Below are 25,167 nucleotides of genomic sequence, written 5' to 3' on the forward strand. Positions count from 1 at the left end.
GGCCAAATTTGGCTTCAGAGAGGTTTCCTGACCGCCGCCGGATCCCAAATTTCACATGCCGCTCTGGTAGAACGACTTCTGACGGCAATTCACTTACCCGCCGCAATAGCCGTTGTCCACTGCAAAGCTCATACAAAAGGCAGGGATTTAGTCTCCAAAGGGAATAGACGAGCCGACAAAGCCGCACAGACAGCTGCCCTTCGCACCCCTAACAATGACTCTGAATTCCAAGCCGTGCAGCTACCTACCGATCTAGACTTGACAGAAATTTACAAATCTGCCCCAGGGGATGAAAGAGCCATGTGGCAATCTATAGGGGCCACAGAACGAAACGGTATCTGGGTCCTCCCCGATGGAAGAACCGTCCTTCCAAAGGCCTGGACTCCAAAATTAGCGAGAATTCTTCACCAACGGACACATTGGGGAAAAGGGAGGCTGATGGAACATGTTATTAGATCATGGTATGCCCCAGGGATAGCTGCCGCTGCCACGGCAGCATCAAAGAATTGCATAACCTGTCACCGCTTCAATCCCAAGCACGAACCCAGGAAACCACCAGGAGCTAGACCATGGACCTTTGTCCCCTTCGAGAACTTACAACTTGACTTTATCGATCTGCCTCAATGCCAGGGTTTTAAACACGCTTTAATTATAGTGGACCAATTTTCTTCATGGGTGGAGGGATTCCCTTGCCGAAAAGCTACCGCATCCGTAGTTGCTAGGGCTCTCCTACAAGATATTATTCCCCGATACGGGATACCTCGCCGCCTAGACAGCGACAGGGGAACTCACTTTACGGCCGAAATAGTGCAACTAGTGGCCAAGGCCCTCCAAATTCGGTGGGACCTCCACACACCATATCACCCACAATCCTCTGGCCAAGTAGAACGAATGAACCAAGAAATAAAAATACAGTTGGGAAAACTTTGCAACCTTACGGGCCTAAAATGGGTCAATGCACTCCCACTGGTTCTTCACAACATACGTAGTGCCCCAACTGAACGTTTAAAACTCTCCCTGTTTGAACTCTTGTTTGGGAGACCCCCTCCAGTCTACAACACGCTATTCCCACTCTCAGAACTGGAGCTGGGAGAAGCAGAACTTACTAATTATGTTATTCAGCTCCAGATACAGTTACAACGCCTCCACCAGTACGCCGCCATTGAAGGACAGAACCTACCCATCGACGTCCAAGCCCACTCCTTCCACCCCAGAGACTGGGTCCTAGCCAAGGTCTATCAGAAGGAACCGCTTCAACCCGCGTGGGAAGGTCCCTACCAAGTCCTTCTAACCTCACCGACTGCCGTGAAAGTAGGTGAAAAGAACTCCTGGCTACACCACACTAGGTGCAAGTCATCACCCCCTCCCCAAGAGCCGGAGGACAGTCTCGGCGAGGACTTCACCTTCTCGACTCCTCCCACCCCACCAACTTCATACATCGACGACGACGACGACCAACAGACCGGACCAGATCGGGGTCAGAATCGGGCCCAACAGACCGGACCAGATCGGGGTCAGAATCAGGCCCAACAGACCGGACCTGATACAGTATCACCCAACTGGACATCAGAGATCATCCCGGATTCCGACGCTATCAAGCTACGCCTGAAGCGCCTTTGACAGCTCCTTTGACAGCGCGCCTTTGACAGCTCCTCTGACAGCGCGCCTTTGACAGCTCCTTTGACAGCGCGCCTTAGACAGCCCCTTTGACAGCGCGCCTTTGACAGCTCCTCTGACAGCGCGCCTTTGACAGCTCCTCTGACAGCGCGCCTTTGACAGCTCCTTTGACAGCGCGCCTTTGACAGCCCCTTTGACAGCGCACCTTTGACAGCTCCTCTGACAGCGCGCCTTTGACAGCCCCTCTGACAGCGCACCTTTGACAGCTCCTCTGACAGCGCGCCTTTGACAGCCCCTCTGACAGCGCGCCTTTGACAGCTCCTCTGACAGCGCGCCTTTGACAGCCCCTTTGACAGCGCGCCTTTGACAGCTCCTCTGACAGCGCGCCTTTGACAGCTCCTCTGACAGCGCGCCTTTGACAGCTCCTCTGACAGCGCGCCTTTGACAGCCCCTTTGACAGCGCGCCTTTGACAGCCCCTTTGACAGCGCGCCTTTGACAGCTCCTCTGACAGCGCGCCTTTGAAAGCTCCTCTGACAGCGCGCCTTTGACAGCTCCTCTGACAGCGCGCCTTTGACAGCCCCTTTGACAGCGCGCCTTTGACAGCTCCTCTGACAGCGCGCCTTTGACAGCTCCTCTGACAGCGCGCCTTTGACAGCTCCTTGACAGCTCCTTTGACAGCGCGCCTTTGACAGCGCCTTTGACAGCTCCTCTGACAGCACATTGATAACTCCTTCCCTCTGATAATGCCTTGCTGTCCCCAGACTCTGATCATGTATTTCTCCTTCATCTTCCTCACCTTAAGGGCTTCGACCCAATCCTCATCCACACCAACCGATCATTGCACCGGATTAACTACGGGTTACCATTTTTTGGACTACCATCGAGTCGAAACCGGCGGGAAGTCGAATCCGGATCGAATGGGGGACTTTGACTTCTGCCTCCCTGAGTCTCGAACATTGTTACGCCATTCCCTCGTGCCCCGACTAACTGCCAGCGAATACTGGGAACTTTTCATCCGAGATGGACACCTACACCGGATTGGGTCAGCAGCAGTCACCCTTGACCGTTCCTACTACCGCCTTAGCTGTAAGAACGGGACCCATTTCCTTTACGGCAACGGAGAAATCTCGAGGAACCCAAATTGGACTGAAGTCGAAAAAGGGGGGGCCACATCGGCCTACACCGACACCACTAACCCCTCCGACAACTTGATTTTCGGATTCCAATGTCTCTTCATGGCCCCAGAACCCCAAAAACCCCAGCTGCAAGGACTTTGCCTGAGAGGGTTCTGCTGCCTCTGGAATCTTGGAGTCACCCACGACTGGAAAGGGGCAGAATACTTAGAAGGGTGGTATCATCCGGCACATCCTTCACGCTCCCCCACTTGGGATCACGTTGGACCTTTGAGATGCGGAGGCATAGCCCAAGACAGCCGACTCTTTAATACCACCGACCCACTTCATCCACTCGGCACGGCACCTCGCCAGCTCGGCACTGATCCCTCCCTCCCAGGGGAGGATCTCCTCTCCTCTTGGGAACAGAACTCTTACATCAAACTCTTGGGCCAGGTGGCTAAAGAGGCACCCTATCCTGAATGCTGGATATGCGCACATGCACCCAGCCACCTCCAACAAAGTCTTCCCCTCGTTCCTGTACCCGTGACCACTGAACAGTTCCGATCGGGAGACGTCGCTTCTTGGAATTTAACGGCCTTGAACTTGACCCACCAATACCTCTACCTTACTGGCCCTACAAAGGGACCCCTCTGCCGCATCTTCACTGGAGAGGGAACTTTCATTGGGTCCAGTACCTGCACCTCCAACTTAGAACTTTTACCCACCGGTCACGTCACTGTTACCGATGTGGCCGCATCCCGAACTTTCCAAAATCTCACCCTTGCTTGGGCCACCATCGTCGGACACCCTCCTGCCTGGCAGCCTCAGCCCGCTGACTCCATGTTGCTGCAAGCTTTTGCCTCCGGAAGAATGGAGTCCTACCTCAGTGGCTTGTTTTGGGTATGTGGTAATCGCGCATATACTTGGGTGAGCCCTCATATGTCAGGATCTTGCTTTGTAGGGTACATTGTCCCCGGCATTAGAGTAGTCCCACACCTACCCCCTGGGAGGCAGAGGAATAAAAGAGAACAGAAGGGACTGTCGGACCTGTCGGATGTCGCTGCCAACGGAGAGACTGTCGGTCGGGCACTCTTCCCTGCCTATGGGGCCGGCTCTAATCATGTGGACATCCTCCGACTTACCGACATCCTTCTGAAATTCATGCAAGAGGCAACCCAAATCACGGACTCTCTGATGTCAGAGCTGTCAGAGGTGAGACAACTTAGTTTACAGACCAGGATTGCGACGGACTTTCTCCTGTCCAGTCAAGGAGGGACCTGTGCCCTAATAGGCACTGAGTGTTGCACATATGTGACTGATCAGACTTTGAATATTACCGGACATTTGAACAATATCCACGAGCTGGCAGGGAAGCTGGATGAGATACGACATGAAGGACTATCCGACATAGACTTGTGGGGATGGTTGCCCAAGCTCGGATGGCTCCGACAGTTACTTAAGGTGATATTGCTTACTGCCCTTATTATTATCCTTTGCATCTCGGTGCTCTGCTGTACTATACACTGTGTCTCTCCTTGTTGCTCTCTCCTACGCTGTCCTGCTCAATCCGCCCCTCTTCCTATCCGAGCCTATTCCCGCTCCCACAGTGCCTCTGTCTTCCCTGAATACGTACAAATGAGACACCTGGGGGAAGGAGAGTACGAAATCACAGGGGTATAGGGTGCGGAGAAAGGATTTGCAAGTTCTTACAGAACTTTAATGCAAATCTATCTCCGAATGGGGGACTGATACAGAAGGAGGGGGGGGTACCTTTCCTCACTCCTCCTCCTCTTGAGTAAGGGGCCCGAGGCGATGACCTCGACGGCGCCCAGCTCTGCCGTGACTCCTGAACCCCCACACTGTTGCACAAGCACCACACTATACCCTTGACTTTATAAATAATATCTTTTCCTTATACATATATCTTTTCCTTCTATATACGGGCGAAATAAGCCTTTCCTTCTTAAGTCTTGTTCGCCCTATTTCTAACGAGTAGACCGTATCATACTGTTTTCCCCATTGACTATAATGGCTGCGCCTTAGCCAATCAAGAACGTGCATTCCCCTACAGGAGCTAGCTCAGGGAGTTCTTGCACGCCTCATTTAACCTCCTGACAAGTTGTTGACGGCTCCCCGCTGCTACAACAATGGAACCGAAACTAGCGACCTCGTAAAACTGTCAAAGTCTTGTTACATTGTATCCATTTGTTTCCGCTTTTAATATACAATATACACTTGACCGGCAAGAAGCCGAAAACTTCAGAAAATAATATAAAATCAGCCAAAGCTTCGATCTTCTCCATTTTAATGTCATTCTACTCGATTCCCTCCGGACTCCATGATGCTACTCCCAGCGCCATAATCCTCAAACCGACAGGTCACGTACCCAGGAAAACCTTAATCCTGTCAGATGGTCCAGTCAAGCCCTTCCTCCGGGCAATGCTAGGTAATGGGCGATGCATAGCTGTGCCATTGTCTTGCCATCACCTGTACTCAGGAAACGTTTATGCATATCTCTATTACTCCATGTAATCCCTACCTTACTGAAGCGCTGATCTATGCAACCTCTACCCTGCCTACCTTACTGAAGTGATGATCTATGTAGTCCCTACCTTACTGAAGTGATGGTTTGTGTAAACCCACCACCCACTTTCCTGTAGTGATGATCCGTGTAACCCCACCTCTTGTGATGTATTTGTGACGTTTTCTGCACTGTATTCTGGGACCTGGAGGGAACTTTTAAAAGTTTATGTCGCCCCACTCTCGGGGTTCAACCCCATCTTGAACCTATTGCGCAATAAACTTGGATCTCCGCATCTTGCTCCGTCTCCGGCTGAACTCATTTCTTCCGCTAGGACCCGCGGACTCCGTCCGACGAGCCGGGTGGCAGGGCAACTCCGCACCCGGAATTTTCCGTAACAGGTCCAAATATGTAAAGTCTGCCACCTAGTATTGCCCGGAGGAAAGGTTGGGCAGAGCGATTTGGCCAGATTAGGGTCTTCCTGAGTACGGAGACAGAGGAGGTGTCATGGAGTCCTGAAGAAACTGAGTCGATTGACACCAAAAGCAAGGAAATCGGAGCTGCGGTTGATTTTATACGAATTTTAGAAGGTTTTAGTCCGTTTCAGTCCATTCTTCTATTGATAATTGAATTCGGAAATAAAATAGATACATTGTTGCGAGATTTGACACTTTTATGGGTTCACGAGTTTCGGTTCCATTGTCCTCCCAGCAGGGAGCCGTCAGCAGCTTGTCAAGAGGTCAAATGAGGCGTGCAGGAGCTCGCTGAGCTGGCTCTGCAAAGCGAATGCATGGTTCTGATTGGGTAGAACGCAGCCATTGAAAGGAATGGGGAATACAGCTTCATCCGGTCAACCCACAGTAAAGATGGAGCGAGAGGGAGGCTTAAGGAAAAGAGGGGCTTATTTCGCCCTTATAGAGAAAGGGAAAGGCACTTTATTCATGGGGCTAGGGGGTAGAGTGTGGTGCTTGTGTAACGGTGTGGGGGCTGAGGGGTCGATGTAGGGCTGGGTGCCCTTGAGGTCATCGCCTCGGACCCTCTGGTGACTGGCGGAAGGGAGAAGGAAGGCACACCCCCCCTTTCCGTATCAGGGGCAATGGCCCTGAGAGGGGAGGAAGAGACTTGCTAGGATAGACCGGGCCCAACAAAAACAGGTTCCCATGAGGTCAACATTGCAACAGGGAACACTGGCGCCTCATGAATCCTGAGTTATGGGTCGAAGATAACCCCCCGGGCATGGCTAGAAATATACCCCCCATGATCGCGAAGCCCAAACCATTTGCTAATCCCGTCGCTGCTAGACAGTATCCCATCCTACGCCTAGCGGCCGAAGGGGTCTGGTTCCAGATTCTTCTTTGCTTTCCCCTTCGTTAACAAACAAACACAGTGCACCCCCACTGTCCCAGAAACTGGATAATCCTTTGCTGAATGGTTGGCAATACTTTGTCTCAAGTAATAATTTTGTGTGGGAAGACTACGGCCCTGATCCGTTAATGGTTGTTCAGCATACGGAATAAGGTTTCGACAAATGATTCATTCTCGTCTGTTCTTGCTAAAGGCTGTTGCAGCAACAGCACAGCACGGCTTGGATCTAAAGGCAATACAGACTGTTTCTCAGTTCATGCAAGTAGTGGGGCATCAGTTTTGCATGCTTATCTCTTGTGTTACAGAAGGGGGGGGCATGTCTTCTTCACCTTCTTCGCTACAATATATTTGCTCAATTTCTCTAGGACTCCATCACCCCTCCCCTGTCCTCCATAATCCCTCAAGGTGTCAAGACCTTAATCCTGTCAAATCGCTCTGATCAGCCTTTCCTCCAGGCAATGTCAGGTGGCAGACTATGCATATTTGGGACCATTGTTTTCTCATTCCCAGGAAGTGTTTATCTGTGCATATCTCCAGCTCTGCATATTCCCCCCTCCCTCCTCCATATGTTAATCTGTGCGACCCCTACCTTACTGAAGTGATGATCTGTGTAACCCCTACCTTACTGAAGTGATGATCTGTGTAACCCCTACCTTACTGAAGTGATGATCTGCGCGACCCCTACCTTACTGAAGTGATGATCTGTGTAAACCCCCACCCACTTTCCTGAAGTGCTGATCTGTGTAATCCCACCTCTTGTGATGTATTCGTGACGTTTTCTGCACTGTATTCTGGGACTTGGAGGGAACTTTTAAAAGTTTATGTCGCCCCATTCTCACTGTTCAATCTCGCCTTGAACCTGTTGCGCAATAAACTTGGATCTTCTGCTGTTTGCTCCTGTCTCCGGCTGAGCTCATTTTCCTCCGCAGGGACCCATGGACTTAGTCCGATGAGCTGGGTGGCAGAGCAGCCTCACACCCAGATTTTGCCGTAACACTTGGCTGCTATGTCATCATCCTGAACTGCTCGTCATACTGCCTGGGGCTAATTAGGAGCTACAGTCCCAACAACATAAACCCAGAAGACCAAGTGTGCATGCACACGAAAGCTCATACCAAGTACTAACTTAGTTGGTCTTTAAGGTGCTACTGGAAGGAATTTTTTTATTTTGTTTTGACTATGGCAGACCAACACGGCTACCTATCTGTAACCAGAAGACCAAAGTTTACCCACCCCATGCTCTAAGCAAGGAGCTCAAGAGTAACTTCTTTTTAAAAAGCAAGTTTCCTGGGAACTTTGTCAAAGTTTTTTTTTTTTTTCAGGTGCTGTTTCACTCTGGAAGGGACGCGGCACGCTCACATCAAAAAGCTGCTCCAACATGAGATTTTGAAACCTTTCCAGTCACAATGGAACACCCAGTTGCTCTTGCAAGAACGAGACCTACGCCACTCTTTCAGGGGAGGGTATTTGTGTGGGACATTCAATCAGGGAATTTCGTTATCTTGCCACCTGGTAGAGCTCCACCCGGAGCCTCCAGGAATTACCTAAAGCCTTCCCCTGGCCCAAAGAACCTACTAGGTAATAGATAAATAGATCCCTGGGCCCAAGTGGTGCAGATAGGGCTGTGGGTGACTATGCTTTTGGCCATGAGGGTATTTTTACTGCCTCTGGCCGTCAGCGTGCCCACACCCCTTCAGGTGACCAAGCAGCTAATGCGGGAGTGGGGTGCCCACAACACGAATAATAAATGGCTGAAATGGTGGCTTATTCTGCAAACTGAACCAATTGCACGGTCTGCACTCTGGGACCTACAGATGCTTTGGGAGGAATGCCCCTCCTCCCTGTGCCTTGGAATGAGTCCACAGTTACGGCCCCAATTTTTGGCTTCCGCCCTCTGGGAAACAATTCTTTTTTATGGAACCATTCTATCCCTTTCCAGGTCCACCGAATTACTGGATGGCTCTGTGTGAACCAGCCTGAGGGTGCCAGTAACAATCTGACATATGTGGGGGCCTCCCGTTGTAATCGCACCTTCCCAGCCCAGACAACCGTGACTGAGTCCGCACTAGGAACTGTTACGGCAAAATCTGGGTGCAAGGCTGCTCTGCCACCCAGCTCATCGGACTAAGTCCGTGGGTCCCTGCGGAGGAAAATGAGCTCAGCCGGAGACAGGAGCAAACAGCAGAAGATCCAAGTTTATTGCGCAACAGGTTCAAGGCGAGATTGAACAGTGAGAAAGGGGTGACATGAGTTTTTGAAACTCCCTCCATGTCCCAGAATACAGTGCAAAACACGTCATAAATATATTAAAGAGAGGTTTGGTTACACAGATTACATCATGAATATATTAAAGGGAGGTTGGGTTACACAGATTAACATATGGAGGAGGGAGGGGGGAATATGCAGAGCTGGAGATATGCGCAGATAAACACTTCCTGGGGATGAGAAAACAATGGTCCCAAATATGCATAGTCTGCCACCTGACATTGCCTGGAGGAAAGGCTGATCAGAGCGATTTGACAGGATTAGGGTCTTGACACCTTGAGGGATTATGGAGGACAGGGGAGGGGTGATGGAGTCCTAGAGAAATTGAGCAAATATATTGTAGCGAAGAAGGTGAAGAAGACATGCCCCCCCCTTCCGTAACAGTCCCCCATTCGGAGATAGATTTGCATTAAAGTTCTGTAAGAACTTGCAAATCTTTTCTCCGCACCCTAACTCTCGGTGAAGGTAGGGGTGCCGTGTGAGTGGGAATAGGCCCTAATGGAAAAGGAGGTGGGTTGAGCAGGGCAGCAAAGGAGGGAGCAACACTGACCAATGCAATGTACATGCGTGTTATAGATATGCGTAGGGGTGCCGTGTGAGTGGGAATAGGCCCTAATGGAAAAGGAGGTGGGTTGAGCAGGGCAGCAAAGGAGGGAGCAACACTGACCAATGCAATGTACATGCGTGTTATAGATATGCGTAGGGGTGCCGTGTGAGTGGGAATAGGCCCTAATGGAAAAGGAGGTGGGTTGAGCAGGGCAGCAAAGGAGGGAGCAACACGTACATGCGTGTTATAGATATGCGCTAACTAATAACTTGGTATCTACCGTACCAGAGGTGTGGGTTTATGCAAACCTGAAAGGGACTTGCAAATCATGCCTCTTAAGGTCATTTGCAAGTATAGTAGTGCAGATAGCTGGATATAGGATATCGCATAAAGGACCACTATTTTGTTCAATAGTGGTCTATGCTTTACATTTAGCAGGAAGGTCCACTACTGACTGAGGAAAAAAAATGCAGTTTGCTTCGTCCCCCGCCATTTTTGTGTTCTCAGGTGTCAAGGTAGCTCTTCTGTGGTCTCACAGTAGTGGCAATCCCTGGTGAATCCACTTAGGGCTTTCATATTAACCATGTTGCCTGGCATCCATCACAGCTGGCACAGGTTTGGATACGTCATGAGAGAAATATCCTAGCCTTGGCCATTCCATGGGATTTTATTATTATAGGCTCTGGTCTTGCAGTCATGGGAAGTTGCTCACTTGCACATTAAGGACCAAAAGCTAATTGCAGCCTGGATACACTTGCCCAATTCAAACTGAGTCCAATTTGAATTTATCTTGCCCCATGGTTCTCAACTTCCCAAACCAATCAGTTAAAATAAAACCACTCTTAAAGGGCACTCGTCCAAATAAGTCAATTTAACTCTATAAGGGATTATTCCTGCTAAACCAAAGCATATATACCTTCCTGAAGCTTCTCCTTGGTAAAGTGAGTTTTAGCACATTTTTAAAATGGGTAGGGAAGTTGGCAGAGTGCCAGGTGAAACAACGAAATATGGTTATAAATTTATCTAAGTCTAAACATTGGACTACATAATAGCCTGATCTGTTAAAAGGCATAAAATGTATGAGGATCCTCCACTGGGGTGTAAGGAATAAGACATTAGACATAAAACACTTACACACAAAAATAGCCACAAAAATAGCCCCCCCCCCATTTGTGGAAATGACACACTGTCAGACACATTTCAACATTCCTACGTAATAACACATAATACAAAACAAACTAATTAAATATCAGTTGCAAATCTTGAGACAATTGGGATATTTTATATATGTATCTTGAGGTTCAAAAGTCAGAAAATGTCCTTGTAATTCAACTCCACCCCCCTTTGTCAGCCCCACTCCCCCGGCAGTCTATATCCTTTGAAAGAGATAGCTGTGGCCACTTTGAAAACTTTGGTGTCTGTTGTTGTGGTGGCGAAGCTTTTCATTAGATCTGTAGTAACACACTTGTAGAAGTGATATCCTGTAAGGGCAGGGTGGACTTAAAAGACACAGTTAAAATAATAAAACACACACACAAACACACACACAATGACCTATGAGGAACCAAAATAAATAAATGCTAAGACACAGAATTTTAAGAAATCTGAAGTAACAATGAAAATAAAAGAGTGTTTCTTGATGTGACAACATCGGCTAGAATGTTAATAGCAAAATACTGGAAAATGACTTAATGGTAATTTAAAGTTGTGCAAGTACCTTGGACTAGCCAAATGACAGAATTAATAAGAAATGCTCAGGCAAAAGGTAAACAAATACCATTCCACAAACAATGTTTGGTTATGCTTCGATTAATTTCATAGACCATGGAAAAACGGATTAACTCTTTCTGGCTGTAATCTAACTACGTGCCTAACACACTTGGCAAGGGCTTCAGAAGGGGGAGGTGGTGTCTCTGCTTAAGGACATGATTTGTATTGGGTGTGTGGAAAGCTGGCTTATCATATCCTCCCAAAGGGAGGCTCTTTAATTCCTCCCATGTGGATTTATGAGCCGATTGCCACTGCACCCCGTCGGAGGAGATGCTCGGTTGACCTAGTAGCAGTTGCAGGAGGCAACTCCCAAAATTGGGGTAAGGATCAGTGGCCTCCAGAAAGGATAGTGGCCCATTACGATCCGGCGTCATGGAATCAGGGAGAAAAAATCACAGGGGCAAGGGGGACAATTTATAATTTAAACCGCATAATAAGACTCCAAGCGGTAGTAGAGATTGTTGCCAATGCCACGGTCACAGCCCTCTGGTTAATCGCCACCCAGTCCTTCAGCTCCGCTTAGGGCTGGACTTTCTCCTGGCACGACAGGGCAGATTTTGTGTTGCGTTAAATTTGACAGGAGGGGCCTGTTGCTTTAACATCTCTGACCATGGCGAAGCTATTCGAAATTTGGCAGCAGAAATTGAAAAAGTGGCCCATGTCCCTGTCCCTACTTGGAACGGATGGGACATGTCCTGGTGGACTGATTGGCTTCCATACCTAGGGTGGTTTAGGGGACTTTTAATGATGTCACTAGGCCCATTGATAATTTTGCTTCTTTTCTGCTCCTGTGTACCTTGCTTATTGCAATGCTTGCAAAATATGATGCATAAAATGGTGTCACGAATGGTTCGGCCCCAGACTATAGCACTAGCCCGAGAATATCCGCCAGTGCCTCCTTGGGACGGAAGGCTGTCCAAAATAAAAGGGGGGCGGAATGAAGGGACAGGGTACCCAAATCCTGGCTGTGTAGTCACCCCAATTAGTGTGTAGTCACCCCAACTAGGCCTCAAGACTTCCCTAGGCCTCAAGACTTCCCAAATTCTTTCTTTGAGGATGCAAACCTGAAATGCATTAGCTCTGCTGTATAACACAAAGCATAACAGAAAGTAGCTGAAAGGAACAAAGATTTCTCCTCTTCTCAGGAAAATATGACCTTGCCAGCAGCGCATCCAGCTGATGAGCCTTCTCGCAACTTTCTTGGCCCACTGACGGGAGCAATGCACACCCGACCCGTGGGAAAGGCCTGAAAGGCTACAACCCAGTGCAAAAACCCTGAGGATCCATGTGGATCTGTGCTTTGTAACCACGTTTTTGCGCCATTGCGGTCCCACGCAACAGTGGGTGCGTGATTTTTTTGGTGCAGGCTGTAGTCATGGACATGCTATGTGATCTGGTGGTGAATTTGGGGTGACCCAGTGCTAAAATCCTGAGGATCCATGGGCTTTTACCGCCCCCCTCCCAGGCAGCCTCCGCTAGCGTCCCTTATCTCGCTCCCGATCGCTTGCCGATCAGCAGATTTATTTCAACACCCACTTCCCTCTTTCAAAAAAAGAAGCATGATCTGCTTTTTGCCCCTGGGCATTTCAGCTCCAGGGACCACGCATTCGCTCCGTAAGACGCACAGACATTTCCCCTTACTTTTTAGGAAGAAAGGTGTTATGTACTGAAGTTCTCACCCTGGGCCAGCAGGGGGACATTGTAGATAGTTATGCAAATGAAGGATCGAAAGTGACGTTCAGTGATTGGATAGTTTTAGAAAGTTGTTACAGTAACGTTGTACTGGAGCTCTGTATAAGCACGCTGACTGAGCTCTTCAGTTCAGTTCTGTTCTGGCCTCTGAATAAACAAGAGCTGTTTGAAGAATCGCTGTGTCGTCTGATATGTTCACCCACAACTTAACAAAAAAAGTGCGTCTTATGGAGCGAAAAATACAGTAAGTGGAATTCAGTCTTCCCCCTCTCCTCCTCCTCCCTCTTCCTTAAAAACCCTGCTCTTCCTGGCTGGGGTCTCTTTCCTCTCTCTCCCCACCCCCAGCCAACCCACCTCCCCATTCCTGGGTTATGGGTTCGAGCCCACGCTGGGCCAAATATTCCTGCATAGCACGGGGGGGGGGGGGGTAGACTAATGACCCTCCCCTTCCAGCTCTGCTATTCTATTATTGTATATATGGGCAACTTAAAAACACTGATAGGATTGTAGAGCTGGAAGGGAACCCGGGGGGTCATCTACTCCACCCCACCCCCCACAACGCAGGATTCGTTGGAAGAATCAGGAGCCAGGAAGAATCAAATTTCAATAAAGAATGGGGAGAGTTTAAAATGCATTTGAAAAAAATATTGTAAACAACTACAATCCTTCGTAGGTTTGACAGAAAACGTGTAGTAAAAATTCAAATCATGGATTGGAGCAAGGACTTATAATAACTGGAGTCAGTGAGGAGATGCAGAACAAAAATTATAACCTAAGGATCCACAAAGGGGGGGGGGGAGTCAAAGGAAATATGATGTTTGCATTTTGATTCTTTGTAAAATTGAAAATGAAAAAGAGGAACCTTTGGCCCAGCATGGGCTCGAACCCGCGACCTTGAGATTAAGAGTTTCCTGCCATACCCTCCAAGGGTCTTGATTTTCCAGGAACAGTCCCAGAATTCCGAAGGCCCTCCAGGCTTCTGATGTTTATTTGTGAATTTTAATTGTGGGTGTACATGTTTACATTGGATTGTTTTGGTTTTTTGATATATATATTTTTGTAAACCAGTGTTTTACCTTCTGTCGCTAATGTGCCATTAGATTATAAACTACGTCTTATACAACCAAAAATAATACTGGGCTCCGATACATCAATATAGAAAGGGATGATCTACAAGGACGTCTTGCTGGAGGTGCCAAAACGAGAACACGCCTCTTTGAAGCGTCTGCTTATGCAATGTCTGATGCTTACAGATTTCTGGAGGAAAGTATCAGGATATATAAATGCTAATTTGTAGAGAGGCAGCCCTGCCCTGAGGCAGGAAGCAATGTCCTTGCCAGAGAAAGGTTTGTGTAATTTCTACCTCTGCCCCCGCCAGGGTCAGGTCAGTTTGGACCTCACTGCCCTGCCTGGCAGGAGACGGAGAAGGAGGAGGAGGGGGGGCAACCTCTGAACTGCACCCAACACCCCCACCCACAGGGTGCTTCAGAAACCCTGGTGATTTCTCACCCTGTCTTTCTTCCAGGGGCACCTAAAGGCCATCAGGAGGAGCTGCGCTTGGTCCCTTTGAAAGGAAGGCAGCTGCAACTGCAGATCCTCAGAGGACTCTTCACCTGCTCAGAGGCACTCTTTCTTCCCTAGAGCTACAGTGCCACCAAAGCTGCGATTCCTGCCTTGCAAGGGGTTGGGCTGGATGACCCCTGGGGGTCCCTTCCAACTATACCGCTTTATGGTTCTACCGTAAGTCCCACTGTTTTTGAAATGCGTCTGTTTTGAAAACGGTTCTTCCCTGCTTTTTATTGCATTTTATGCTGCTCTGAGCCCAGCTTTGGCTGGGGAGGGCGGGATATAAATAAAATATTATTATTATTATTATTATTATTATTATTATTATTATTATTATTATTATCTCCTCGAGAGCAGCTTCCTCCATTCTTCGTGGTTTGGAGAAGGGAGGCGGGCAGATGGGGCAATCGATCCTGGCACCCCAACCTTTGTCTTGTGGGCCAAGAGGGCGGGGCGGCCCTGGGATGAGGGCCAAGGGGAGGGAGCCGAGGGCCAGCAAGGCAGGTTCCAGGCAGGGCTGGGAGTCAAAAGAAAAGAATCTGACGCGCCTTGTCTCCTTTCGGAGGAGGAGAGCTCAGCCAGGTCCCCTTTGCCTCACCTGGGTGACAGCAGCGTCCTTATCGCAGGCCCACCTGGGGACCAAAGTGCAGGTGGCAGAGAGACAGACGGGGGCATTGCAGCCGCGGGCAAGACAACATCTTCTCCTGGACAAGTGAGCCTCTTTCCTCCTCCTCCTCCTGCCCCACATGCTGCCCCCTTCCCAAGGGCACGGCTGAAGGGGAGCAGCTGGGCTTTGGGATGCAGGTCAGAGGCCACCTGTGCTGAACACACCTGCGTCTTCTCCCTTCTGCCAAGGCAGGGGCCCCTCCTGGCTGGAGTCCTGCTGCACATCCCCCCCCCAACTCCCTCCCCCTTGTGGATTTTCTCCCCAGGATCTCTTCCTGAGACCCAGGGTCAGAAGATGGCTCTGAAGAAGCACCTGGAGGCTCTTAGCGTCTTCCAGTGGGTGCTCACGTTCCTCTTCTTTGGTAAGTTGGGAGCTGGGTGGGAGGGAGGGAGGGAGGGGCAGGGGGTCTCAGGGAAAGGGGCAGCTTGGCCTCCTCCTCTTCCTGGGGCCATGGCCCTTGGGAGCTCCTCTGGCAGGCCAGGCCCCTGTAATAAAAGGAAAACTGCCCTTTTCCCATTATGGGGGACACAAGAGAGTCCTTTGCAGGTTCTCCATCAGTTGGAGAAAAGAACAGAGGCCAAGCAGAGAATATTGAGAAGCAAAGCAGCTAGTCTGATCTATACTGAACTGTTGCAACAGGGTGCCCCCTTCACACGCAGGAAAGGAGGAGGACCCAGAACCCAGGTGTGCCCGCCCTCATATAGACATTTTAAATTGCCCACCCTGGAGTCCAAGACCACCCCCAGATACATCATGCCTACATCACAGAAAGGGCGGTCTGCAGCAGAAATCTGAGTGTCTTGTTTACCTCCTGTCTGGCAGGTCACCTGTTAATGCTGATACGGAAGGGGGGGGGCATGTCTTCTTCACCTTCTTCTTCGCTACAATATATCAATTTATTTCCAATTGTCAATGTCAAAAGGGACTAAAATCTATAAAATTCATAGAAAATCAACGTGCCAGTTTGCTCAATTTCTCTAGGACTCCATCACCCCTCCCCTGTCCAGCATAATCCCTCCAGCAAGGTGTTAAAACCCTAATCCTGTCAAATGGCTCTGATCAGCCTTTCCTCCAGGCAATGTCAGGTGACAGACTATGCATATTTGAGACCATTGTTTTCTCACCCCAGGAAGTGTTTATCTGTGCATATCTCCAGCTCTGCATATTCCCCCCTCCCTCCTCCATATGTTAATCTGTGTAACCCAACCTCCCTTTAATATATTCATGATGTAATCTGTGTAACCAAACCTCTCTTTAATATATTCATGATGTAATCTGTGTAACCAAACCTCTCTTTAATGTATTCATGACGTGTTTTGCACTGTATTCTGGGACATGGAGGGAGTTTCAAAAACTCATGTCACCCCTTTCTCACTGTTCAATCTCGCCTTGAACCTGTTGCGCAATAAACTTGGATCTTCTGCTGTTTGCTCCTGTCTCCGGCTGAGCTCATTTTCCTCCGCAGGGACCCACGGACTTAGTCCGATGAGCTGGGTGGCAGAGCAGCCTCGCACCCAGATTTTGCCGTAACAGTTGGCGCCCGAACGTGGGGCATGCGGTTCTCCCGCGTTGCTGACCAGGGGCCCCGAAATCTTCAGCCGGCACCAGGCCATTTTGCCTGGGAAGATCCTTTGGACCCCCGGCCATCTTCCGGGCGGTAATCGAAAGCCCCAGGAGTTCAGCCGGGGAGCAAAGAGGGATCCAGCCGGCTTATTCATCGATCCCGGGATCATCATAGAAGACGCGTGAGTATAAGGAAAAGGAAAATCCAGTGCACTGGTGGGAAAGGGGTGGAAATCTCCTGGCAACTGAATTCTCTGCCCTCCTCTCTATCGCTCCTTCTCGCCTGTCTCTTGGTCCAATTGGTGAGAGAGACCGTGGACTGCTGCTCGACCCAAAAGGGGGTTCTGAGCTCTATCTCTTTCTCCTCTCAAACCCTCCAGTCAGCTGCACCAATTGGGGGTCCGAAAATAAGACGGAGAGACCCGGCTTGGAAAGACAGCCGACTCCCCGCAACGGACTCTCTCAGTTGAAGCAAGGGTCTGGAATTCTTCTTCCGAACTTCCCGAGCGCCCTTACGGAGGGGGCAGGAAGGCGTCTGGCTTTCTGTATCAATCCCAGCCGCACTGGTCGGTGCCACGTAACACGTGTAGCGTGCGTGAGCCCGCTTCCAAAAGCAAGGGGGATTTTCAGTTCGAAATTCTATCCAGGGATCACCCGATCTGGCACCGCACGGCGCGGGCGTTCAGTAGGGCCCCTTTTCCTGAGATTACGACGATAGGTAAGAGGTTGCCAGGAGGGATAGCCCATGAGGAATTGGGCAGGATCGGCAGAGTGGAAAAGGACCCCAGGTTATTGACTAAGGAAATAGGAAGGAAATATAAGGAACCGGATAGCTAGAGCTCTTTAAAAACCCACTAAGGAAGTCGCCAAGCGACGAAAGACCCCTCTTTACTATAGCCCCCTGTACAAGTTACCCAAATCCTAATCAACCCCTCTCCTTCTCCCTTCTCTATCCCCCCCAAAAAAAGAAAACAACAACAAAAGCAACAACAACAACGCATGCTTATATAAAGGGGTACCCAGTCAACTAAGCATTGTGAGCCCTGCCAGTTTGGTTAACTGGTGGTGTTTGAAGAGGCAAGGAGGCTCTTAAAACCATGTGGGACCTTCCTACTAATTTCACTTAATGAAGCTAAAGGAAGCAGCCCAACTCCTTGCAATAACCAACTAAAGGATGAGAGTATATATGTTTACATGTTGTCTGTTATGTGTGTTGTGTTAATACATATATGAGAATATGTATGTTTACATGTTGTCTGTTATGTGTGTTGTCTGTTCCTTCTGTCTCTGACAGACTGCCTTTCTTAAGCGCGCATAGTTTAAACTGCAAGCTTGCTTCAAAATTTAAATCTATGGAAGCCATGCTGGACCTTATCAGTCCTAAATAAGACAAAATGAGAATGAAGGGTGCAAATGTTTACCCCACCTCTTGCTTTATTTGAGTGGTTATATCAACTGAAATAACCCTATGCTTATAAAATATTCTCTCCCAGATTCTCTTCCTATCTTATCTTAGGAAACTGTTCTTCCTTTAGAGGGTTCTGTATAAAGCTGGATACTTTTATTTTCCTCTTCCTTAGTACATGATAAGAGCATTGAGTGTGCTCTCTTCCCCAGTAGTATGTGTGTGTCTCTTTGGCAGTACAAATCTTGCTGTGAAATCTTGCTGTGAACCCTATATTTTGGAGGGTTGGACTAGATGACCCCATCATGTACCACCGGTAGATCATTTTCATAATATTTTCTTTTAAAGCATTACATGCAGTAAATTTAATACCGGTGGTCCATAACTGTTCCCAGTCAGCAAACATAATATCATGACCTATGTCTTGTGCCCATTTAATCATAGCTGATTTCACCGTTTCATCCTGTGTATTCCATTTTAACAGCAAGTTATACATTCTTGATAAATTCTTAGTATTGGGTTCCAACAATTCTGTTTCTAATTTTGACTTCTCTTTCTGAAATCCTATTTTCCTGTCCTGTTTAAACGTCTCATTTATCTGATGGTAATGCAACCAATCTCGAACCTTAGGTTTTAGTTTCTCATAACTCTGAAGTTTCACCCTTTCCCCATCGTATTCTATAATCTCATGATATTTTGGCCATTTAGAATCCATATTAAGCTTTTTTACTTCCCTAGCTTCCATCGGTGACACCCACCTAGGGGTTTTGCTTTCCAACAAATCTTTGTATCTAATCCAAACGTTATACAATGCTTTCCTTACAATATGGTTTTTAAAACTTTTGTACACCTTTACCTTGTCGTACCATAAATATGCATGCCAACCAAAACTATTGTCATACCCTTCCAGATCCAAAATGTCAGTATTCTCAAGAAGTAGCCAGTGTTTCAACCAGCAGAAAGCTGCTGATTCATAGTAGAGTCTTAAGTCCGGCAGGGCAAACCCCCCTCTATCCTTTGCATCAGTTAAAATCTTAAATTTAATTCTGGGCTTTTTGCCCTGCCAGACAAATTTTGATATATCTTTCTGCCACTTCTTGAAACAATCCATCTTATCCACAATCTGCAGCGTCTGGAATAAAAACAGCATTCTAGGCAATACATTCATCTTAATGGTAGCAATTCGGCCTAACAAGGAAAGTTTCAGCCTTGACCATATTTCCAAATCCTTTTTAACTTCTGACCAACATTTTTCATAATTATCCTTAAATAAATTCACATTCTTGGATGTTAAGTTTACCCCCAGGTATTTTACCCTTTTTGTAATTTCCAAACCTGTTTCATTCTGGAAACTCTCTCTTTCTTCCATTGTTAAATTTTTTTCCAACACTTTCGTTTTTTGTCTATTCAATTTAAAACCTGCTACTCGACCAAATGTTTCAATTAATTCTAATACTCTTTTAGTACTAGTGTCTGGCTGTTGCAAAGTCAATACTAGGTCATCTGCAAATGCTCTTAATTTATAATGTCTAACTCCGACCTGAACTCCTTTAACCAACTGGTCCTTTCTGATCATGTTTAACAAAACCTCCAGGACCGATATAAAAAGCAAAGGAGATATTGGGCAGCCCTGTCGTGTACCTTTTTCTATAGGTATTTCTTCTGTTACCACGTTATTTACAATTAATTTGGCCTTTTGTTGAGAGTATATTGCACCTATACCGTTTTCAAAACCTTGTCCTACCCCCATCCCTTGGAGATTCTTTTTCATAAAAGTCCAACAAATGTTGTCAAAGGCTTTCTCCGCGTCCACAAAAATCAAAACTGCTTTCCTATTAATGTCAACGTCCAGCAGCTCCAAAATGTCTATAATGTTCCTCACATTGTCTGACATATGTCTACCTGGGAGAAAGCCTGTTTGGTCCTTATGAATCTCATCTGCCAACACTCTTTTCAATCTTTTTGCCAAAATGTCTGCAAAAATTTTGTAATCCACATTAAGTAAAGATATAGGGCGGTAGTTTTTAACTTGGTTCTTCTCAGTCTCTGTTTTCGGTATAAGTGAGATGAAAGCCTCTTTCCACGATTCAGGTGCCTTTTTCCCCTTTAAAATTTCATTGCAAACTTCCTTCAATGGTTGTATCAGCCATTCTTTCAGCAATTTGTAGTATTTGGCCGTCAGGCCATCAGGTCCTGGTGATTTTCCCAATTTCATATTTTGAATGGCACCCTCTATTTCTTGTTCTGTTATTTCCTCATTTAAGATCCTTTTACTTTGTTCTGAGATTTTTGGTAAGCCGTATTTTCTAATGAATTCTTCTATTTCTTGCTCGTTAGTTGGCCCTTGTGCATACAATTTCTTAAAAAAGCTTTGAAAACAATTGTTGATCTCATTGGGTTTGTGGATAATCTTTCCATCCATTTCTAAACTTGTTACCGTGTTCATTTTCTGCCTTTTTTTCAATTGCCATGACAGAAGTTTCCCACATTTATCCGCTGACTCAAAAGTTTTTTGTCTCATTTGCTTTATCTTCCATTCTATTTGTTGGTTCATAAGTTCCATGTATTGCATCTGATGAAACTTTATTTCTCTCAAAATCTCATGAGACTTTGGTTTAGACCTCAACTTCTTCTCTCCTTCTTTTATTTTTTCTAAAATTTTTTCCTTCTTTTCATTTTGTTGCTTCCTCTTAATGGAATTTTGTTGAATTAGGAAACCTCGCATCACGGCTTTGCTTGCGTCCCAAATTATTCTTTTTTCCACATCTGTTTTCCTGTTGATCTCAAAATAATCTTTTATTGTTTTAAGGGCCTTCTTATGGATCTCTTCATCCTTGAATAGGGTGTCATTCATTCTCCATCTAAAGGAACCAGTTGTTGTTAGTTTCATCTCCATCTTGACCGCATTGTGGTCGGAGCACGTTTTTGGGCAGATTTCTACTTTTTTTGTTCTTGACGCCAGACTACTAGAAATCCAAATTTGGTCTATTCTTGTCCATGTCATTTTTGCTTCAGAGAAGAAGGTTCCCTCTCTCTCTAGAGGATTCTTTATTCTCCAAATATCAATCAAGTCCATAGTTTCAGTCATTTCGAAAAAGATCTTTGGTAGTCTCCCTTCTTTTGAAATCACTTGTCTCTGTGCTTTATCCATGTTTGTTGAAACAACTCCGTTCATGTCTCCCATCATTAGGATTTTATAGTCTAAAAAGTCAACTAATGTCTCATGCAACTTCCTGAAGAATTCGGCCTTCCCTTCATTTGGGGCATAAACTCCCACAATTAATATCTTTTCTCCTTGAATTTGTATTTCAATTGCCAGGTATCTTCCTTGTTCATCTTTAAATATTAATTTTGGAGCCAACTTTTCCTTTGCATAGATCACCACGCCTCTTTTCTTTACTTTGTCTGATGAGATGAATTCTTGACCGAGTCTCTTATTTATTAATAATTTCCTGTGTATCCTGGCGATATGGGTTTCTTGCAAACATATTATGTCTAATTGTTCTTTCTTCAGAATGTGAAAAACCTGTCTTCTTTTCCGAGGAAGGTTCAAACCATTACAGTTCCAACTAAGGAGTTGCAGAGACATTTTGTATTTAGGTAGCTGTTCCTCCAACTGCTCCAAGCTTCTGCTCTTCCTCCGATGGTGGTAGTGAAAGTCCAAATGACAAATTTGCTATATCGGGTGGTTCCCTCTCCTCCACGGTTCCTTTCTGCAAATCCTCCAAATACTTCTCTAGAAATAGTTCTTTGTCCTGAATTGTTTTTATTTTAATCTTCCTTCCATTGAAGTTAAAGGACAATCCTTGTGGAAATTCCCATCTGAATGGTATGGTGTTTTTCTTCAGCAGGTCTACTAGACTCTTGTAGTATGTTCTCACCTCTAAAATGTATTTAGGAATGTCCTTAAAAATCTGTATCTGACAATTTTGGATCACCAATGCCTTTTGGTAATGCAAATTCAATATTCTATCTCTTTCTTCTTTTGATCTCAATGTAATTAAGCAATCCCTTGGTTTTTTGTCCTGCCTTCTACCCAGTCGAAAGGCTGAAATTATCTCAAGTTCCTCATCTTCCTCCCATTCTTCCCGCCAAAAGGTTATGATATTCTCTGTGAGAAATTTCACAAGGTTGTCCCCTTCCACTTCAGGCACCAATCTAAATTTTAAATTCTTCTCTTTACGTTGAAGTTCCAGTAAGGAGAGGGCTGCATCATGCTCATTCACTTTTTTAACAATAGGCCCAAATTTTTCCTTTGTCTCTTCAGCTGTTATTTTTGCACTTTCTGCAATCTTTCGTGTTTCTGAATTTTCCTGAATTAATCTATTTATAGAATCTGTGTTCGATGCGACACTAGCCGTATTCACGTCCAACCTTGTTGTCAACTCTGTTAATTTTTTAGAGTTCTCTGTCGAAAGTTTTGTCAATGCTTCCAGGGATTGATTTATTTTAAGTAGAGCCTGAGTCATAGGATCCATAGAAGCTGGTGTTTTTTCCTGCACAGCTGCAGTTCCTGATATAGAGGCCCTTTTCTTGTGAGCTAGTTTTGCTTTCTGCCTTGTTACTATCTCATCTGTAGGGGCACTCATATCCTCAAGGTCGTTCTCACAGAGTTGATTCCCAAGTGGAAAATCCCACTGTTACTTTTTCAAGTGCAACAGTTTCAGATAGAGCCCTCTAGAGGGAGTATTCAATTGTATCCAAATGGCAAAGATGGAAAAACAACAAAGAAGCAAGGGAATACAACAGTAGCCAAAAGTTTCCAATATCCAAATTGTAAAGTCTCTGTTTTTCTATGTGGCCAAAATGCAACAAAGTACATCTAAGGTCCGATAACTTTTTTACAAGCAAGTCCCCACTTCTCAGAGTTAGACAGACCACGTCCCAGGTGTCTTGTTTGGGCAGCCCGATCCCAGGGGATTTGGCAATGGAAGTTCTTAATTTTTCATTAATTTTCCAGCAGATTAACAACGTTCCAATCCCTTCCCCCCTTCTCCTGCTAGTCTGGGGGGAGGTTTTAAGTCCGATGTCAGTTTGACAGCTTAAAAAAATTAGAAAGGTTCCCTTTAAGTGCAGCTTGATTTTCGTTGCTTTGTTCCTTCTGCAGTTCCGGGGAGGCAGACTTCCTTAATTTTTGCCTTTCCCGTTTTCAGCCAATTTTATTTTTTTAAAAGTCCCGTTACTTTTCCAATCTTACTCACGGGTGTTGTGGTCAAATTCCAATTGCAGGAAGGAATCGGCGCTCTCCGCTCATGGCGACGCGGCTTCACTCCGCTAGCTGGGTGACGACTCTCAGCACCGCGCTTACCCCGATGCCGCTCAGAAGCCTTTAAAAAGGCTCCCTCACAGTACCGGGGGGCGCAAAAGGTGCCCACCGAATCTCCTTTGTTCACAGGCTCCGCGCCTGTGATTTTAGGGGTCCCCCGCTTGCCGTAGCGGGTAAGACCCGAACTAACGGAGCAGTCCTGCCTCGGAGCTCGAGGCTCGGACCGCCATTAAGCGCTGGCGCCGACCGGAAGTCCCATTGCAGGGTAATTCTTAATTCTGGTGTGGTGATGGAGTTGAAATTCAGCCTAGCTTTGCTCTTTAGTTTTAAAAGGTGAGAGGTGAAGCTGTGATGTTTTGAAGCACAACTGGTAATATCAAGCATTTGAGTGATTACAGTGTTTATCATTTTGTCTACTATTTAAAAATCAGACTTCAAAGTCAATTCAAAGTTTAAACACATACAAATACATATGGGCCTTGACCAATCCTTTAAATAAAGGGGCAGGAAAATTTTTGTCTGCAAATGGGAAGGCCGAAATAACTTAAAATGTTAAAAAAAAATCCTATGAATTCTGACTCTCTGGCCATTTTCCCCATATATAAGGGCGTGGCATTGTTCCGCGAATGGCCAGAGGGATATTACCCCTTTCCTGTACATAAAGGAAGCAGTCGCTTTGCTTGGGCTGAAATTGCTAGCTTTTGTTGGTGAATACTTCAATTGCTGAGTTTCTCTTTTTTGTTTTAAATCTAAACCCTCTTTTAAAATCTACTCCTCCTTACCCTTCCCCTATTCAAATTCTAATTTTGCCAAAAGATTCGACATTTCAATAGTATAGAAGATTTGCTGAGACATGAACTCCACACATGCACAGAGACTAGATCAGCTAAAAAAAAAAAAAAAGAAAGGAAAAAGAGAGAGAGAGAGGAAGGAGGGGGAACTGTAGAGGGGGGGAGAGGAGGTTTATGTAAAACTTGGAACCATTGAGAGAAATCACCCTTAATGTGTCCCAAGTTTGAAATCTTAACATGCCAAACTCTTTTCACAGGTAAATATCAAAGCATTCCACCCCTCAATGGGATTTAAGTCACAGACTTTGTTTATGTGCAATTTTAGGAACAGCATTTCCTGACAGGCTTCTCACATGAAATAATTTTCCCTTTTAACAGGATATGTGAACCCCGATAACAAAGTGTTTGTCCCTTTTTCCTCCCAGGATATGTGAACCCCGATAACAAAGTGTTTGTCCCTTTTTCCTCCCACAACAACTTTCTTTCTGTTCTGTGAAATCCCTGCTGTAGTAGTGACTTCCATCTCTTTGTGGCTTTGACACTTTTAAAGTTACAAATAATCTGTTTCCATTTATTTAATCCGTTTTTCCATGATCTATGATATTAATCGAAGCATAATCAAACATTGTTTGTGGAATGGTATTTGTTTACCTGAGCATTTCTTATTAATTCTGTCATTTGGCTAGTTCAAGGTACTTGCACAACTTTAAATTGCCATTAAGTCATTTTCCAGGGACGCGGGTGGCGCTGTGGGTTAAAGCCTCAGCGCCTAGGACTTGCCGATCGAAAGGTCGGCAGTTCGAATCCCTGCGGCGGGGTGCGCTCCCGCTGCTCGGTCCCAGCGCCTGCCAACCTAGCAGTTCGAAAGCACCTCCGGGTGCAAGTAGATAAATAGGGACCGCTTACCAGCGGGAAGGTAAACGGCGTTTCCGTGTGCGGCTCTGGCTCGCCAGATGCAGCTTTGTCACGCTGGCCACGTGACCCGGAAGTGTCTCCGGACAGCGCTGGCCCCTGGC

General features: G+C 46.5%; 2 protein-coding genes across 4 annotated transcripts in view; both read left to right on the top strand.

The window, feature by feature from the left end:
• Window positions 1-25,167, top strand: part of LOC307202256 (2-acylglycerol O-acyltransferase 3-like) — a 95,322-nt gene that overhangs the window by 39,524 nt on the left and 30,631 nt on the right. The window lies entirely within an intron of this gene.
• Window positions 14,479-25,167, top strand: part of LOC307202253 (2-acylglycerol O-acyltransferase 3-like) — a 29,606-nt gene continuing 18,917 nt past the window's right edge. The window contains exons 1-2 of one of the 2 annotated variants that reach the window (XM_079952107.1): window positions 14,479-14,633; window positions 15,392-15,487. In XM_079952107.1, coding sequence (XP_079808233.1) covers window positions 15,421-15,487 — 67 coding nt within the window. In that variant the 5' untranslated portion in view covers window positions 14,479-14,633; window positions 15,392-15,420. Of the gene's footprint in view, window positions 14,634-14,962; window positions 15,172-15,391; window positions 15,488-25,167 lie in introns of those variants that run through there. The other variant, XM_079952106.1, reaches the window with a different exon arrangement.

Source organism: Podarcis cretensis, assembly GCF_951804945.1.
Source record: "Podarcis cretensis genome assembly, chromosome: 13".
NCBI lineage: Eukaryota > Metazoa > Chordata > Lepidosauria > Squamata > Lacertidae > Podarcis > Podarcis cretensis.